At 49.6% G+C, this 15,154-nt stretch overlaps 1 protein-coding gene across 1 annotated transcript; it reads left to right on the top strand.

The window, feature by feature from the left end:
• The first annotated feature begins 1,914 nt into the window (after nucleotides 1-1,914).
• Nucleotides 1,915-13,634, top strand: LOC125330375 (vitamin D3 hydroxylase-associated protein). Its single transcript, XM_048313423.1, has 15 exons — nucleotides 1,915-2,425; nucleotides 3,397-3,510; nucleotides 3,850-3,993; nucleotides 4,341-4,474; nucleotides 4,750-4,956; nucleotides 5,477-5,517; nucleotides 6,112-6,236; nucleotides 6,605-6,730; nucleotides 7,445-7,542; nucleotides 8,023-8,122; nucleotides 8,679-8,722; nucleotides 9,869-9,908; nucleotides 12,013-12,121; nucleotides 12,944-13,089; nucleotides 13,361-13,634. Exons 1-15 carry the CDS (start codon nucleotides 2,216-2,218, stop codon nucleotides 13,487-13,489), a joined length of 1,767 nt encoding a protein of 588 aa, XP_048169380.1. The 5' UTR covers nucleotides 1,915-2,215; the 3' UTR covers nucleotides 13,490-13,634.
• The last annotated feature ends 1,520 nt before the right edge of the window (nucleotides 13,635-15,154 follow it).

The following is a 15,154-nucleotide window of genomic DNA, read 5'->3' as shown; positions in this document are numbered from 1 at the left end:
ACTCCCTTTCAGTTTGAAGCCTGCATTGAGCAGCATGCCAGGGTCAGATGGACAGCAGACAGCCTGCCCTGCACACCTTCTCCTCCCATTTAGCCCATGCCAGGTTTTCCAGCAGGATTTTCCAGCCACTGATGGCCACTGGCGCTGGGATTGGCAGCGGTGGCTGCCCCCAGCAGGTTTCCAAGGGTGTTCCAGAAAGGAATTTCACAATGCTAAAGTGTTTTCCCAATGCAGGGATGTCAAAAGCAGATGGTAACAAAGCTCTGGCAGGATTAATGTTTGGGTTTTTAATGTATTATTGTAGTTTAAACCAGAGCCATGCAAAAGCATGGAGTGTTTTCAAGGGCTGGGATAGTTTATCACAGCCACGGAGAAATCAGCTCCCAAGGACCCCCATTCTTTATCAGCAGGCTTTGAGAACAGGAGGGAGGGAGCTCCAGGCATCCCATGACTGAATGCTATGTAAAGCCAAGCCCAGAAGAGCCTCAGTGGGGTTACAGGTGCTTTCTGCCCACACAGAAAATGCTGGATGGAGTTATATGTTTACTTTAAAATTCAAGCCCGGAGGACTTTTCCCAGGAAAGGCAGTGCCACCTGCACCTCTGCTCCCAGAGCCAAGCACCACTTCACTGTTAGCTTAATCACTCTCTCCCTGGCACAGAGGTGGGCAGGGTGCAGGACTCCAAACCATGCAGCAACCAGTGAACCTGAACCTGTAATTATTCCTCACTGGAAGCCCTGAGCAAAGCTCTCCAGCAAACTCACAACCTTGGGACAGTGCACCAGGCAGGGCCGGAGCTGCTGGGTGGCTCTGGGGACTTGAAGCTGCCACAAGGGCCAGCTGCAGGCTGCTCCCAGCCCAGCCTGGGCAGCAAGAGGTTGGTGTGAATGGCAGCACTGAAGCACTCAAGGCTGGGATGGGGCAGTGAAGACCAGTCAGTGGGGAGAGGTTGGTGACATCCACACTGAGTTGTTTGGTTCATTTTGCTGCCCGCCCTGTCCAAATAGGGAGGATGGTCCTCAGTTTTCCAGTCAGCAGGTTCTCTGCAAGGTTTCACGTCTTCCCCAAGCTTCCTCCCTGCTGCCACGAATAGCCCATGGGACATGTCTGTAACAGGCAAGAAGGTAAAATGATACAGCAGCACGACTGCTGGCTTCTGTCCCCGAGCACGACCTCTCCACCAGAGAGCAATGGTTACCCTGGATGCTCTCCCCTTACAAGCTGTGCTACCCCGCTGCCTGGAGCAGAGCCAGCGTCTCTCCAGATATAGGGGGGTGGCCTTGCCTCTTGGCGATGAGCTCTCAGAGGCATCCCCTGTCCCTTCCCTGTGGGCTTGCAGATGATTGAGAACTGAGAGAAGCTTAATTTTTTCAGCCTCTCCTTTTTGCATTGAGCCACAGGACAGTCCTGGGCAGGGGGAGCACCCATGGCAAGGGGCAGCTGCTAAGACTACATGGTCCAGCTCCTTTGCATTCTGCTGGCTGGAGGATGGGTTAAAAACAGCAGAGCAGACTCTGGATCCATCAGAGGGGATTTCCCAAAAGCGCTCAATCTCTGATTCAGGTTGGAAAATGACTTTTCAAAGGGGCTGGGCTTGAAAATGATACAGAGCAGTCATACTCCTTGAAGGCATCTTCAGATAGTTCCTTCCACACTGCACTTCCAGAGTCACTGTTGCACCTTCATTCTCTTGGTTCTCCTGTGCTCCCACCTCTCCACAGGGGCCGTTTCTCTCCCTGCATGAGGTTCCCCAGGACAAGCAGAACGATATTTCCCAGGCTCACAGGGCTGCAGGTGAGGCTGCCTGAGCAACAGGGATGACAGCTGAGCACCTCTAGTTAATGGGCTTAAGTGTTCATTAACTATTACATGTGGGTATAGCAGGGCTAGCACAGAGCTGGGCTTTGCTGGCACTCAGGTACAGCCACAGCCTCTGGCTGGGGGAGACACAGCCTTGGGGACACCCCAGCCTTGGGGATGCCCCCCAGACTGAGTAAGCTGAGCACACTGCTCTGCAGCCTGACCCACAACGCTGGTCCAGCAGCCAGACCCTTTCAAAGTCCACAGTCTGGAAAGTCCATTCCTGGACTTTGTTAAAGCAACTCTGCTTCAGAGCTGATCCTGCGCAGCAGGCGAGCGCAGAGGCTGCATTCATCAGCCCTCCGACGAGAAGGTGAAAGCCAGGTGTCTGCAGCTGGACCTGAGAGACAAGTCATGACCCAAGAGCGACTGTGGCAGGTCCTGGATCCATCCTGGGCAGACCCTCGCACCCTCTCGGCTCTGCTCTGCAGCTCAGCTGCAGCTGTGGTGCTTCTGAAATGGCTGGGACGGAGGCAGGTCCAGCAGAAGATGGATGAGGCAAGGAGGTCTCGGGATCTGGCCCTGGAGAGGATGGAGAAGGCAGCTCGCAGGCTTAAGCAAGAGGTAGATTTGGGGTATATGTGAGGAAGGGATTATATTTTGGATAACCAGAGAAATGGGGGAGCTCTGATCAGTCCCTCTGTGAATGGTGGCTGGGGCACAGGCACGTTTTGGAGCATCTCCAACCCAATGTTTTTTGAGAGTCATCACTCTCCATTGTCTCAAAAGGCCCTCCCATAAAAGACAGTGTAAATTAAGTATTCCTCAATACAGACACATTGAGGAAATCCTGAGGATGAAAGAAAGATTGGAGCTTGGGACCTTCTCAATCAGATCACCACCTCAAACCTCCCTGTGTCCTTTCTCCTCATCCATCCCTACTGCCAAGCCTTTCCTCTCCCATCCCCTTACCTCTGCCTCTCCATAGGGATCTGTCTGCCCCATCATCCTCAAAGTACAAGAGGGCTTCACGTCCCTCCAACATCTGCACATCAGTGACCAAAAGCTATTTCCTCCTGCCCATGCCCAGGTAAAGAAGCACCTGGATTTGAGGAGGTCAGTCCCTTGGAATTGTCTTAAACCTCTAAGAAATACCTCCTGCTATTCTTTTCTTGGAAGACAGCTTGCAAACAGCCCACACTTTTTTTTCCATGTTAATGATAAATTTCGTAAAACTTTAGCTGGTTAAACTGCTATTCAGTGAGTTGGAGTTAGAAGGGGAGTGAAGGCCTGTAGAAGAGTAAATAGAGACAGGTCAAACCACTCTTACAGGTTCATGCAACTCTCCAATCAAGGTACAGTTTTCTGCCTGTTTTGGTTTTATGAACTAAGACTCAGCAAATTCCCAGTCAGCAAATTCCCCACTCCAGCACACACAGTGCTCTGTGGGAGGTCTGTATGTCTACAGGGCATATCTCCTAAAATTTTCCACTCAAGGTGATGGCTGGGCAGATATTAGAATTGAGTATCTGCAGCCTTAACCAACCTCTTCTGTCTTTTTCCTCCCTCTGTACCCAATTTTCCACCCATTGCAGAACTCAGACACCCAGACCTCACACATCCTCTCGCTGACAATGGTGGAGCTAGTAGAGAAGCTGAAGGCGGGGTCCCTGTCCCCAGAAAGTGTCCTCTACTCCTACATGGACAAAGTGAGTGATACCTCCAGCATGGCAGAGATGCTGCAGGACTCTCCTGCAGTGGGACTTTCAAATTAAAAATCAGCTCGTTTGCTGAGAGAACCAGCAACACTGGGGATTACAATTTGTCAGTACTGTGATGTCTGAAGGGTGGCTTACAGGCAAATATGCATAGGACAGAGATCCAGGGCAGAAAAATATCTCAGAAATAAACATCCAAAGTTTATAGGTAAGAGCTGAATAATAAATGCTGAAGTTTTGAGGAGCTTGAAAATTTAGCTTGAAAACTCAATATGTAATGTCTCCTTCCATCCATTCATCTGTCTTGCTGCTCTTCTCTGTTCTGGAGAGGCTTTGGAGGTGAATCGGGAGGTGAACTGCGTGACAGACTTCATTCATGGATGTGAGGGTCAGCTCCAGGAACTGAAGAAGCAAAAGGAGAAGGGGCTGCTTTATGGCATTCCCATCAGCATCAAGGACCACATTAACTGCAAGGTACAGCCCCAATTCCTCTGCCTTTTGCCTTGGGTCTGGGAGCAGGCCAGGATTTCCCATCCTCATCAGAACTGGCTAAGAATTCCCTCAGACAAGGATGTTCTGGATCCAATATTGTGGGACCAGCAAACCTACCTTTGAAAATTTTGATGAAAATTTTGTTTTCTGCAGAAGTTTCTAGCCCATTCTGATCTGGTTTTCCCTGGGATAGTCAGGTCCTGTTCTGCCTCTGAGAAAAGTTAGGTGGGAACTGTGTCACAAGAGGCATCACGACTTATGTCTGGTTTTGTCACAGCTCCAAACAGCATTTCTCCTGCACCTAAAGAGCTTTGTTTCGCATCCCCAAGGGCCACATCTCCTCCGGAGGGATGGTGAAATTTCTGGGCCAAGTGAAGGAAGAAGACAGCGTCATTGTCCAGGTTCTAAAGCACCAGGGGGCAATCCCCTTTGTGAAAACCAACATCCCGCAGACCATGATAAAGTAATGGCATGTTTGCCTTCATGGGAACACTGTGACACGTGCCTCTCGCCATCCAAGCTAATCACACACGTTAATTGCCTCCTTACTTGGATCTAAAAGGATTTCTCTTGTATTTGATGCCTCTTTCTTCTCTGATTCAGCTGTCTCAACAAATCTACTTCATGCTGATTCTACCTTAATTCCACACCCATCCCTGCACGGGTGCTCTATGCCCTGTGTTTATGGTTTGCAAAGGCACAAGTACCTCACTCACCTGCTGATCTTCCTCTCCCCAGCTATGACTGCAGCAACCTCATCTTTGGCCAGACACTGAACCCTCTCAACCACCAGAAGAGCCCCGGGGGCTCCTCGGGTGGGGAGGGAGCTCTGATTGCGGGGGGAGGCTCCATCCTGGGCATCGGCTCGGATGTGGCCGGCAGCATCCGCCTGCCCTCCAGCTTCTGCGGGCTCTGTGGCCTCAAACCCACAGGCAACAGGATCAGGTACGTGCCCACTTCTGTCCTCTTCTTCCACCCACTGCGGAGGCTGCAAGGTGTCCCCCACAGGGCATCAAACTTGTAGTAGTGCCCATGGTTTCCCCCAGGGTTAAGTTAGCATTGAACTTGCTCTATTAATGACACAAGATGACTTCAATCTGTATGACACCAAAGACTTACTAAGTTTTTAATAGCCCTGGCCAAGAAGCTGAAAGCAAATACTACAGGATGATCTCCTTTTCAGATGTTTCCCAGCCCTTGCTTTGCTTGTAAGAGTTTTCTGTTTATCAGAGGTGGATTGCTCATAGATAAGGAATTAGTTGCAGCAGGGGAAAGAGATGATAAATACTGTCCCTAGCAGCTTCCAGACCATGTAAATCTTCCTCCTAGCCTAGGAAGCGTCAAGTCTTTGCGGGAACTTTTGCCCGTCTAGATTTGACTGAGGGCAAATGGGAAGTTTGCAGCTCAGCGTGGTGACCTGCCTTACAGAGCTGCTGCTAATCTGCTTCTCCCATTATGTTCCCAGCAAACAGGGAGTTGTTTCTCCTCTCATAGGAATGCAGTCAGGTAAGTCCATGATGACATGTTACTACGTCAAACCTCTGCCTCTTACACCTCCTACTATTGAGATGCCAGCAAGGGTGCTTGCTGTGCCCTGTGCCTCATGGCCAGCCGAAGCAGTGACCTACTAAAGCACCCTCCTGTTACGACATTTTGCACCATTTGCTGTGTTCTGGGTTGTGGCCAGTGTTGGCTGAACCTCAGCAGGATGAAATCAATGCAGTGATGGAATGGAACCAGGCAGTGCAACGCCTGTCAGGAGAGGTGTGAGATGTGCATCCCAAAGACCTGGGATGTCTCACTGGAGATGCTGCCAGGAGACTCTGGCAGCCGCAGCTGCCCTCAGGCAGCATTGGCAAGAAGGCTGCAGCCCTCCCTCCTCGTGCCTGCAGAACCCTGGCCCAGGAGGTCATTAGGCTCATTAGGCTGCCTCTGCTCTGACAGATCCTCCCTGCTGGACCTCCTTGCTCGTTACACTCATTCCCCTCATTCCTCACTCCTCTTCCCTGACCTGAAACTCCCCCATGCTGGAGCCCTACCAGTAACTATGAGACAGCAGCAGCCCACCTGGCTGCAGTGACAGCCCCTTTGTGCTCGCAGTGACGGCGATGCTGGGGCCCATGGCGAGGGACGTGGACAGCCTGGCCCTGTGCATGAAGGCGCTGCTCTGCCAGCAGATGTTCCAGCTAGACCCCACCGTGCCCCCCATCCCCTTTGATGAGGAGGTAAGGCTCAGAGGCGCTCCCATGTCTCCATCTGCCCAGCAACAAAGAACGATCTCTGGAGATTCCCATCTGGTTTCATGTCCTGAGATAGCAAAGGATCCAGGGAAACACACATCCTTGTGGACAGGGGACACCCAGCATGAGTGACCCCCAAGGAGCAGCCACACAGCAGGGCTGGCAGGCAGGAGGTGGTGTCGGAAAGACTGTACCAAGGATCAGTGTGTTCTGGACAGCACTGCTTTTCACCAGCCCTCTAGCTCCCACCATTCCCCCAACCCAGGAGAGCTCAGCTGGTGCCTCCCTGAGCCCTGGGAACAGTCCAACCTTGTGCTTCTCCTGGCTGCAAGTCATGGCTCCTCTCCTCGCAGGTTTACACCAGCTCAAAGCCTCTTCGCATCGGGTATTACGAAGGAGATGGTTACTTCCAGCCCTCGCCCAGCATGAAACGGGCTGTCCAGCACACAAGGAAGCTCCTCCAGGATGCAGGGCACACGGTGGGTTTCCATGCCTGTGGTTGCCTGGAGCTGTTACCCTGGTCCTCACAAAGTCTGGACAAATCACTTTCCATCTCCGCTTCTGCTCCCTATAAAAGAGAAAGGCAAATGCAACAGCTTGTTTTCCAAACTGGAGTGACCTTGCTTATATTTCTGGCCTAGCAGATGTGATAATTATGTTCAGATATCTCCAAGTTACCCCAAGCACTGTTTTTTCCATAATGCTTGGTGTTCCTGCAAATATCAAACTCACAACAGTTTCCATGACCCCTCAGCTGTTTACACAGCTTACAGATTTCTTAGTGGGTAAGTGGGAAGGAGGCTGGAGCAGTTGACCCTCCAGGGACTTCTTTTAGCCTACATTTTTCTGTGGTTCCACCAGTGGAGATTTCTATATGGGAGTTGTTCCAGCGATGCAAATTAATTTTAAAAATTGGTGGTTTGAAGTTTCTAAGAATTCTTCTCTAATGTGTGGAGGGAGGAGTGGAGCCTGTGCCAGCTCCCAGTATGTGTTAATGCCTTGGATAGGAAAATGGGAAAGGACAGCAGGCAGATGAAAATGAGGTCTTGCTGTCCTGGAGCAGCAAAGGAAGGTGTACATTTCTCACCACTTCTCACTGATCTCTGGTGACCACTGGTGAGGCAGAGAGGCTCACAGAAGGCTCTGAGTCATTCACCTTTGCTGCCTGTTGGACAGGGATGGTTCTCTTGCAGCTCATTCCCTTTGCCCCGCCCAAGATCGACTACGTGGTGGATGAGCTGTTCACCAGAGGGATTTTCTCGGATGGGGCCGCCCACCTGGTGGACTGCTTGTGAGTAAGCCCCCATTGGGGTGTGGGCTGTGAAACCTGGAACTGTGAGGCCAGTGGCTGCACCCAGAGCATTTCTATCGTGGGTGCAAACCGAGTCATGAGCAGCAGAGGAGCAGTTTCTGGCAGGATGACTTTAGCATGAGCAGCAACCAGTCCTCGTGCACAGGTAACATGGTGGGTGCCCACCCAGCCACTCTCTCACCTCAGCATGCCCAGGGCTGTGCTTTGCACCACTGTAAAGATCTCCAGAGCTTTTATGGCCCTGATGACACAGGCAGTAAAATATTGATTTACCTGTAACTTCTGCAATGAGCATTTCCACCTCAGCATCTCTTGTTCAGTGTTTTCCATTGAAACAGGCAGATTTTGTCTTCTAGCACCACCCCCCCAAGACAAACCCTGCCTTGGGAGCAGCACTGCTGTTGCTATCACTCTGGTACAGGTGACTTGTCCTGACTTTTTCACTCTCCGCCCTTCCAGCAAAGGAGACATCGTGGATCCCAACCTGAAATCCCAGTTCAACACCTACAGGCTTCCTGCTCTAGTGAAAAGGACCTTGGCTATTATTTTGAAGCCCATAGTAAGTGTGTGGGCGTGTCTCACCTGTGTGACATGAAATCTGCAAGGTGGGGAGGTTCTTTGTGCAGGGAGGTAAATTGTACTACCCAGGAATGCTTGGCTGCTTCATGTTAAGTGCCTGATGGGCTTCCTAGGGAAGTATATTTAATCCCTAAACCCAGGCTGAATTTATCAAGTGAGTCTGACAGCCTTTTGTGGCATTTTTGCTTGGGGAGGTTGAAATATGATCCTTTCTCAGGAAACCTGTGAGCATACAGCTCATCCAGCAATGAGCTCCAGGAGAATGGATATCGCTAGCAAGGATCTAAACAGCTTTCCCACATCCGGAAGATGCTCTCCAGGACTAGTAATGTGGTCTAGAGCCTTATTTGTATGGGTTGTTGTGATTAAACATGTAAATTAATGTGGGAGTAAACCCACTTCACTGGAACTGGCCTGTTCTTCAGAGCCACTTCTGCTAGGACAAGACAGATGCCCAAAATGCAGTCGCAGGGTAGCCAGCTATTCCAGCTGCATTGTTGTTGACTAAACCCAAGTTTTTCTCTTCCCTCCTAAAGTACCCACGAATTGCCCGGGACCTCAGCGCTCTCTGTGGAGTGGGGTAAGACACTCTGAGGTAGCTCTGGAGAAAGGGGATGTGCTTGGCTGTGCCCACCCATGCACGCAGGTAGATGCCAGCTGGCTGTGTGTGCAAAGCCCTGCCACGGGGCTGCATGGCACGGGCTGAGCCAGGTGAGTGTGTGCTGCCTCTGCACCAGCTGGGCTCAGCACCGGCTTACCCAGGGCTGTTCAGCCAGAGTTGTTTGAAGAGCTTAGGCATCCTCAGAGTGACAGAGCTGGGATGACTCCATGGAGGTCAGCACAGGGAGATGTGGGTTGTTTTCCCCATCAGGTGGTACCCACAGCACCAAGTGCCAAGTTAATGCAGAGGTCTCTGCTTGCACGTGTGGTGTGGTGTGAGTTACCTGCACCTCCAGAAGAGGCACAGGCACACCAAACTGACAGTGATGCCATGAAGATTTTTGCCTTTTCTTTTATACCCGTTATACCTTTTTACAGCTTCTGTATTCCTAGTGCTTTTTGCCTACATTCTTGGACTTGTTTGTTAAGCTAAGAGACTAAACATTTTAGAAGCTTCGTAGCTAGGGATCAGTGTGCCCCAGACCCCAAGGTCCTCTCCAGAACATATTCTGTAAACCAAGATAGAACCATCCAGGGGAAGGTTCCTTGGGGAGGGGGGGCTCACTTGAACCTCTCATTGGGGAATCTTTGATAGATATGCTAATTAGAAAAGCCTATAATGTTATACCCAATGTTGGGCACACACGCACACACACACGACACACGGAAGAAGAGAGACAGAGACACAGGGAAAGACTCGGTGGGGTACATCTTGATGCATATGACCTGGACGTGTACACCTAAGGATCCTTAAGAATAAATACCAAGGTAAAATCCCTTTTCCCCTTCTAACCGTGTATGCCTCTTGATTTTAAGACCAGGAAAAGGCATCAACAGCAAATGAATTTAGAAGACTGATTTTTATCCAGGTCTTCTGGCATGCTTTAACAAAAGCTCTTTTGATGTACCCGTAAGCATGTGTGCACCAGGGGAATCAGCTGGGTGGTACCATTGCTTGTTCCTAGAAGGGTCATGCAGTTACCATAAAAATGGACTGTCTGGGCATTTTCTTAATTGTTTTCTGTTGCCACAGTCACAAAGCTCATTAATTCTGCCACCTTTCCAGATCTGCCAAAAGCCTCTGGGATCAGCATGGAGCAGTGGCGGTAATGTGACTTTTATCTTATTTTCCTTACTATAGTGAGAGGTTTACAAAGCTTCTAAGCAATTGTTTTGCACTCTGTGATGGACTTGGGGTTGAAAATTATTCATCTTCCTTTGCCCTGCATTGTCTAAACAAAAACAGAATAGGAACAGCCACTAAAGATGAGGCTTCATTTTGTCTTTTCTGCCTCTTGGTGTGAATTCTTCATTTCAGGTATTAGGTGTTATTGTCGTGAGCTAAGGTCATGCTTGAACTATCAAGCAGAGATATTAGGAGTCCAAAATTGTGTTCTTGAACTCTGTGACTTAGGTGGTTTTCTTATGAACTCTTTTGAGATCAGGAACCTCAGACAGGAAGTTTTTTCCTGGACAACTGCATCCAGTGCTGCCGCAAACTGACCAAGTTCCTCTTTTAAACCAATTTAGTTTTATGCTTGCATTTGTTTTTATTGACTGGCTCCTCTCCTCCCTGCTCTGATGGTTGGAAACCTTCATGTTTCCTGTGCTCTTTGTTCCCTTCCAGTTTATCCTCATTTTATTTTTGTCCTTCAGTTTAAATAGCACCTCTCCTCTCTGGTATTTTCCGCTGCCTCCGTCTATTTATAGAGAGTATCCTCTTTCAGCTGGTGTTTTGCAATGCTGAAGAGGCTGTTTTGGTGTCCTCCCACAAGGCAGGATCTGTGTTCCCTGGGACACCCTCACAACCCTCCATGAGGAGAAACATCCCCCCAGTCTGCACCACCAGCCTTTATCAGTGCCAGTCACTCCATGGATGTGCACTCTGGTCTGACAAATTATAGGGCAGAGGAAAAACTCCTAAAAAGCTGCCTGGTCACTGGTGGGAGTGTTTGAAATGAAATGGGCATGGGGTTTTTCTTAAGGTGAAAACAGATTCCTCTTCCACTCCCAAAAAAACCCCCACAGAAAACCAAACCTAACAAGTAAACATAAAAAACCCAAGACAGACAAATCAACAAAAACCACACAAAAAAGAGCCACCATCCAAAAAAAAAAAAAAACCCTCCCAAAGGAAGCCAAAAAGAAAACACTTTAGAAGGTTTGAAGGCTTCAAAGATATTTTGAATTATTGTAGCTCCATGAAACCATATTCACATGTTTTCATCTACTGCAAACAAGAGCTGATTCAAAACTTTTGGCTAGTGACCAGCTTTTCTCTCAGAAAAAAAAATAAAAAAAAAAATCAGGTTAGCTGCAGTGACTGTGTTTCCTGGAAACACATCTCATTTGTTGAACTTTCAGGAGGAAGGATCTCAGAGTGCAGGTGGAAATTGAGGTCAGACTAAAAAATAGCTCCAAGGCCAGATCTTTTGTGAGAGTGCTGGAAGATTCTTGTACAGAAAACTTGCTGTGAAAAGGTTGTGCAGGACAGGGGCTGGGCCATGATGGGACAGACGTGTCCCTGTAGCCAGAAAACGGCTGCAAAAACAACCATACTGTGGTTCCACCCATGTCTGTTTGCTGAGACAAAGTGGGACATCTCTTTGAGCGTGGATTCATTCGTTGCCTGATGTTCAGCACAGCTGTGCCAAACCAGACTACAGGTCTGGGTCTCTCTTGGAGCTGCAGTACAATCCTGAAGCTGTGCCTCCTGCATTGTGGGGGATGTCCTGCCCAAATGTCTCTTGCTGCTTCCTTTCCTTACCTGTATCCTCATGCAGAGTGAAAGAAGGTTTTGTGGAAGTATTTTGGATTCATATCTTCTAATATTTCTACCAGAATAACCAAAGCTTTTAGGAAATGTGACTTTTTAGTCATCTAAACAAACTGCTGTTGCTCTCCACTCAATATAATTCTAAAACAAAGCTGTTCATAGAAAGGACTGGGTTAATACTCAAAGAAATCAGTTCTGAAACACACACCTAGCATTAATGTCTAGGTCTGGGCAGCACATGGTATTCTGACAGGAAACCTAAAAGTAGAAGAATAAAATCCCTTGACCCTTTCAAAGCACAGCTCAGATTTTATCCTTAATATTTTTTTGTTGTATCCAGGAAGGCTTTCTTCTTCCTTTTCCTCTCTGTCAGCATTGATCCACCACTGCTGTCCAGCAGACACCTCTGTCACCTCCTCTGCCTTTCCTTCCAGGCTTACCGCACCGAATTCATTGCCAAATGGAGGGAGCTAAGGCTGGATGTGATCCTTTGTCCCATGCTGGGACCAGCCTTCAACCATGGCTACGCTGGGAAGCTCTTTGGTAACGTCCTCTGAGGAATCCCTGCACACACCCACGGTGGTATCTGTGGGCAGAGCTGCAGCAGGATGCTTGGGTCCCTTGGGCATTCCCCAAACCACGCACGGTGCTCGCTCTCCCCTCTGTGGAAGAAAGCAAAGGAGAGGCCTCTGGGTGGGTCTTCCCACACCCATCCCTCGTCTGAGCTGCAGATGTTTGGATTATTATGGGCAGCAATTAGTGGTCACTCTGTCCCTGTTGTTCAGTGGTGAGTTTTCTCTGTTTTTCTGCTGCAGAAAGCCGCAGAGCTACTCCTGCAGCAGAGAGTGGCAGTGAGGACAGCTGTGGTAAGCTTTGCTACAGGCTCTTGTGGATGCAGCTCTCTCACACTTCCCAAGACCCTGCAAACAGCAGGAAGGCTCATTGCGTGTGACTTGCAGAAAAAGGTGGTTTTTTATAGCTTCCAGCAAACAGTCAGGGTCCTCCATCCCTCTAGCAATGACCTTTTGGGATCCAAAATCCCCACGGTGGTGTTTCATACCTGGACATCAGGAATATCTTGGAGAGATAGCTGGGATTTTTCCCCAGGGATAGATGCAGACTCTGAATTGGTCCCTCCCAGCGCACATCTAATCTCCACACGAGTGACAGGTGAAAGCACAGGTCACTCTCTGCTCCCTGGTATCCAAACATCTCCATCAAAAGTCCCTTTGAGGCAGCACATTTTCAGGGCCTCCTTGGGACCAGCAACTTCAGCCTGTAATTCCTGCAACTCAAGTTATCATCTGAAGGTCTTTGCTGGCCCAGCACATTAAATTTTGCCATTTTGCATGCTCTGTATTCCAGCTGCGACCTCCTACACCAATTTGTACAACGTGTTAAACTTCCCTGCTGGGGTGGTGCCGGTCAGCACTGTCACGAGAGCCGACGAAGAAGAACTGAAGCATTACCGAGGGCACTACGGAGACCCTTGGGACAAGAGGCTGAAAGAGGTCAGCAGGAAAAGACCTTAAGCCTCAGCAGAAGATTATGACTGCCAGAGTGACACCTCTGGGACATTGTCCCAAGGCGTGTCTACATCCCCTAATGAGAGTGGGAGCTTGTTTAGCAGCCCAGTTCACATCCACTGTTTCAGTACCCTGTGGTGCAGCAGGGCTGGTGTTTGTCAGCCTGGGAGCTGTGCCCTCACTTGTCTTCCTCTGCCCTCCCTTCCTGCCATGTCCCGTGCCTGCCCTGACTCAGCACTGTCCTTAACTTTTGCAGGCTGTGGAAGGAGCCGTGGGGCTGCCCGTGGCCGTGCAGTGCGTGGCTCTGCCCTGGCAGGAGGAGCTGTGCCTCCGCTTCATGAAGGAGGTCGAGACTCTTGCCCACGGCACGAAGAGAAATGTGTGATTTCTGGGAGCCAGCCTCCAATGTGATGGCTTTTCATTCCCTGCCCTTCGCTCCATATGAAGCAAAGTAGATAGTAAGCTGAAGACTCTGAACTAATGTTTCAATAAAGTGGCACTAAATTTGCTTTTAAAATAGTCAGCAAAAATCCCGTCTCTGTCTAAATTGTCCTTCATTGTTAAACTGAGTCAAAAAAACAAAAGAAAGGACTGAGAGTTAATGCTGGATCAAAGGGATCCAATAACAACAGTTTCATGACATCTGTTGTATGCTGTGAGACCAAAGAGCTGTTTATTGCGTTATTTTACTTCCAACTGTGGGCAGGAGCAGATATTTGTGGGAGAGTATAACCTGGTAAGTGCAGGATTCCCTCCCTGGCTGTGCCATTGTTTGGCCAAGGGACTTTTTGGCAAAGACTTGCAGTCAGCCCATGGGTTTAAATAGCTGCCAAGAGAGCTCTCCTCCACAAACTTGTCCGCTTCCTGAACTCATTTTCCGTCTAGGTCTCCACACCACCAGAAGTTTAGCTGTGCAGGGAGTAGTGCAAAGCTTAATATTCTCTGTTTAACCATAAGCTGTGAGAAATGTTAACTGGTCTATCACCACTGCTGTTCCTCATTATTTCTTCCAGTTAAGCAATGGGAAGAGATGGGGGTTTATTGCCGACAAACGCTTAGGGAAAACGAGAAAGAATTTCTGTGGCTATGCTTAGGCCATTCCACTCTTGGGTGCTTCCAACAACACTGTGACGATTGTGTGCTGTTTCTTGGCCCATCCTTCACTCTCAAAGTGGAGGAAGAGGCTGGAGGAGAAAGTGGGAGTGGTGAAGGAGATGCTTTGAATAAGCAAGTGTGTGTTGAAACAAGGCACGCTCATTAGCGACGATCATCAGGGTGATTCTTTCCCCAAGCCTGCAGGCAAAGGGAGAGAGGCAAGGGGTGACACTGCCCTTGGTACTCATCTGCCTCCCCGGGGCTGCTCAGGGATGCTGCAGTCACCCAGCTGCCTGCCGTGGCCACCAGCAGGTCTGAGTCACAGAGCGAGCGTGACAGTCACACAGCCTGACTCACCACCCTCTGACCCCAGCGGAGCCGGAGGAAGCTCCATGGCACACCCTGCTCCCAGGAGATGCCCTGCCTCTGCAGGATTGCTGCCGGGGGCACCAGCCACGGAACCCCTGCCTGGGGGGAGCCTGTGGAATGACTGTGACCCTCTCAGGCCAGGAGCAAAGGGTCTTTAGCTGAACTCTCATAGGGAAGATGGGAGCTCTCCATTAAAGTCGTGATCTGCTCAGGTAACGCTCCTGGCTAGATGTGAGCATGCACAGACCTTGTTTTGCAAGGAAAGGACTGTGTCCTTCACTCCTGTATCTCTCCATATCTTTGCAAGGCTGAGCCAGGTGAAAAAGTCCTGTTTCTAAAAGGAATTTCCCTAGGCATACTTGTGCTCTGCATTCCAGCTGCTCCTTGTGGATGGCTCCAGCAGGGATTTGCTGTTCCTCCCGCTCTCCTCTCTCCTGCCTCCAGCTAGTCACTAGATCTCAGGATCCTGCAGCACTTGCTCCCAGACCCAGCAGCCAAAGGGAATTTCTTCCTATGATCCAGTAGATGCTGAAGTAGAGTGCATGGATGCTCCAATAAAGCTCTCCTGGCGCTGAAGTGGATGAAG

This window comes from Corvus hawaiiensis, chromosome 9, assembly GCF_020740725.1.
Source record: "Corvus hawaiiensis isolate bCorHaw1 chromosome 9, bCorHaw1.pri.cur, whole genome shotgun sequence".
NCBI classification, from domain to species: Eukaryota; Metazoa; Chordata; class Aves; order Passeriformes; family Corvidae; genus Corvus; species Corvus hawaiiensis.
The sequence above is the reverse complement of the archived record's forward strand: the minus strand, read 5'-3'. Positions and strand labels throughout refer to the sequence as shown.

Bases quoted from the DNA above. Each gene is read 5' to 3' on its own strand.
- LOC125330375 (XM_048313423.1), top strand. From the start codon at position 2,216: ATGACCCAAGAGCGACTGTGGCAGGTCCTGGATCCATCCTGGGCAGAC. The intron at 4,475-4,749 runs GTAATGGCATGT...TCCTCTCCCCAG, and splicing joins ATCCCGCAGACCATGATAAA to CTATGACTGCAGCAACCTCA. The intron at 4,957-5,476 runs GTACGTGCCCAC...TTATGTTCCCAG, and splicing joins CCCACAGGCAACAGGATCAG to CAAACAGGGAGTTGTTTCTC.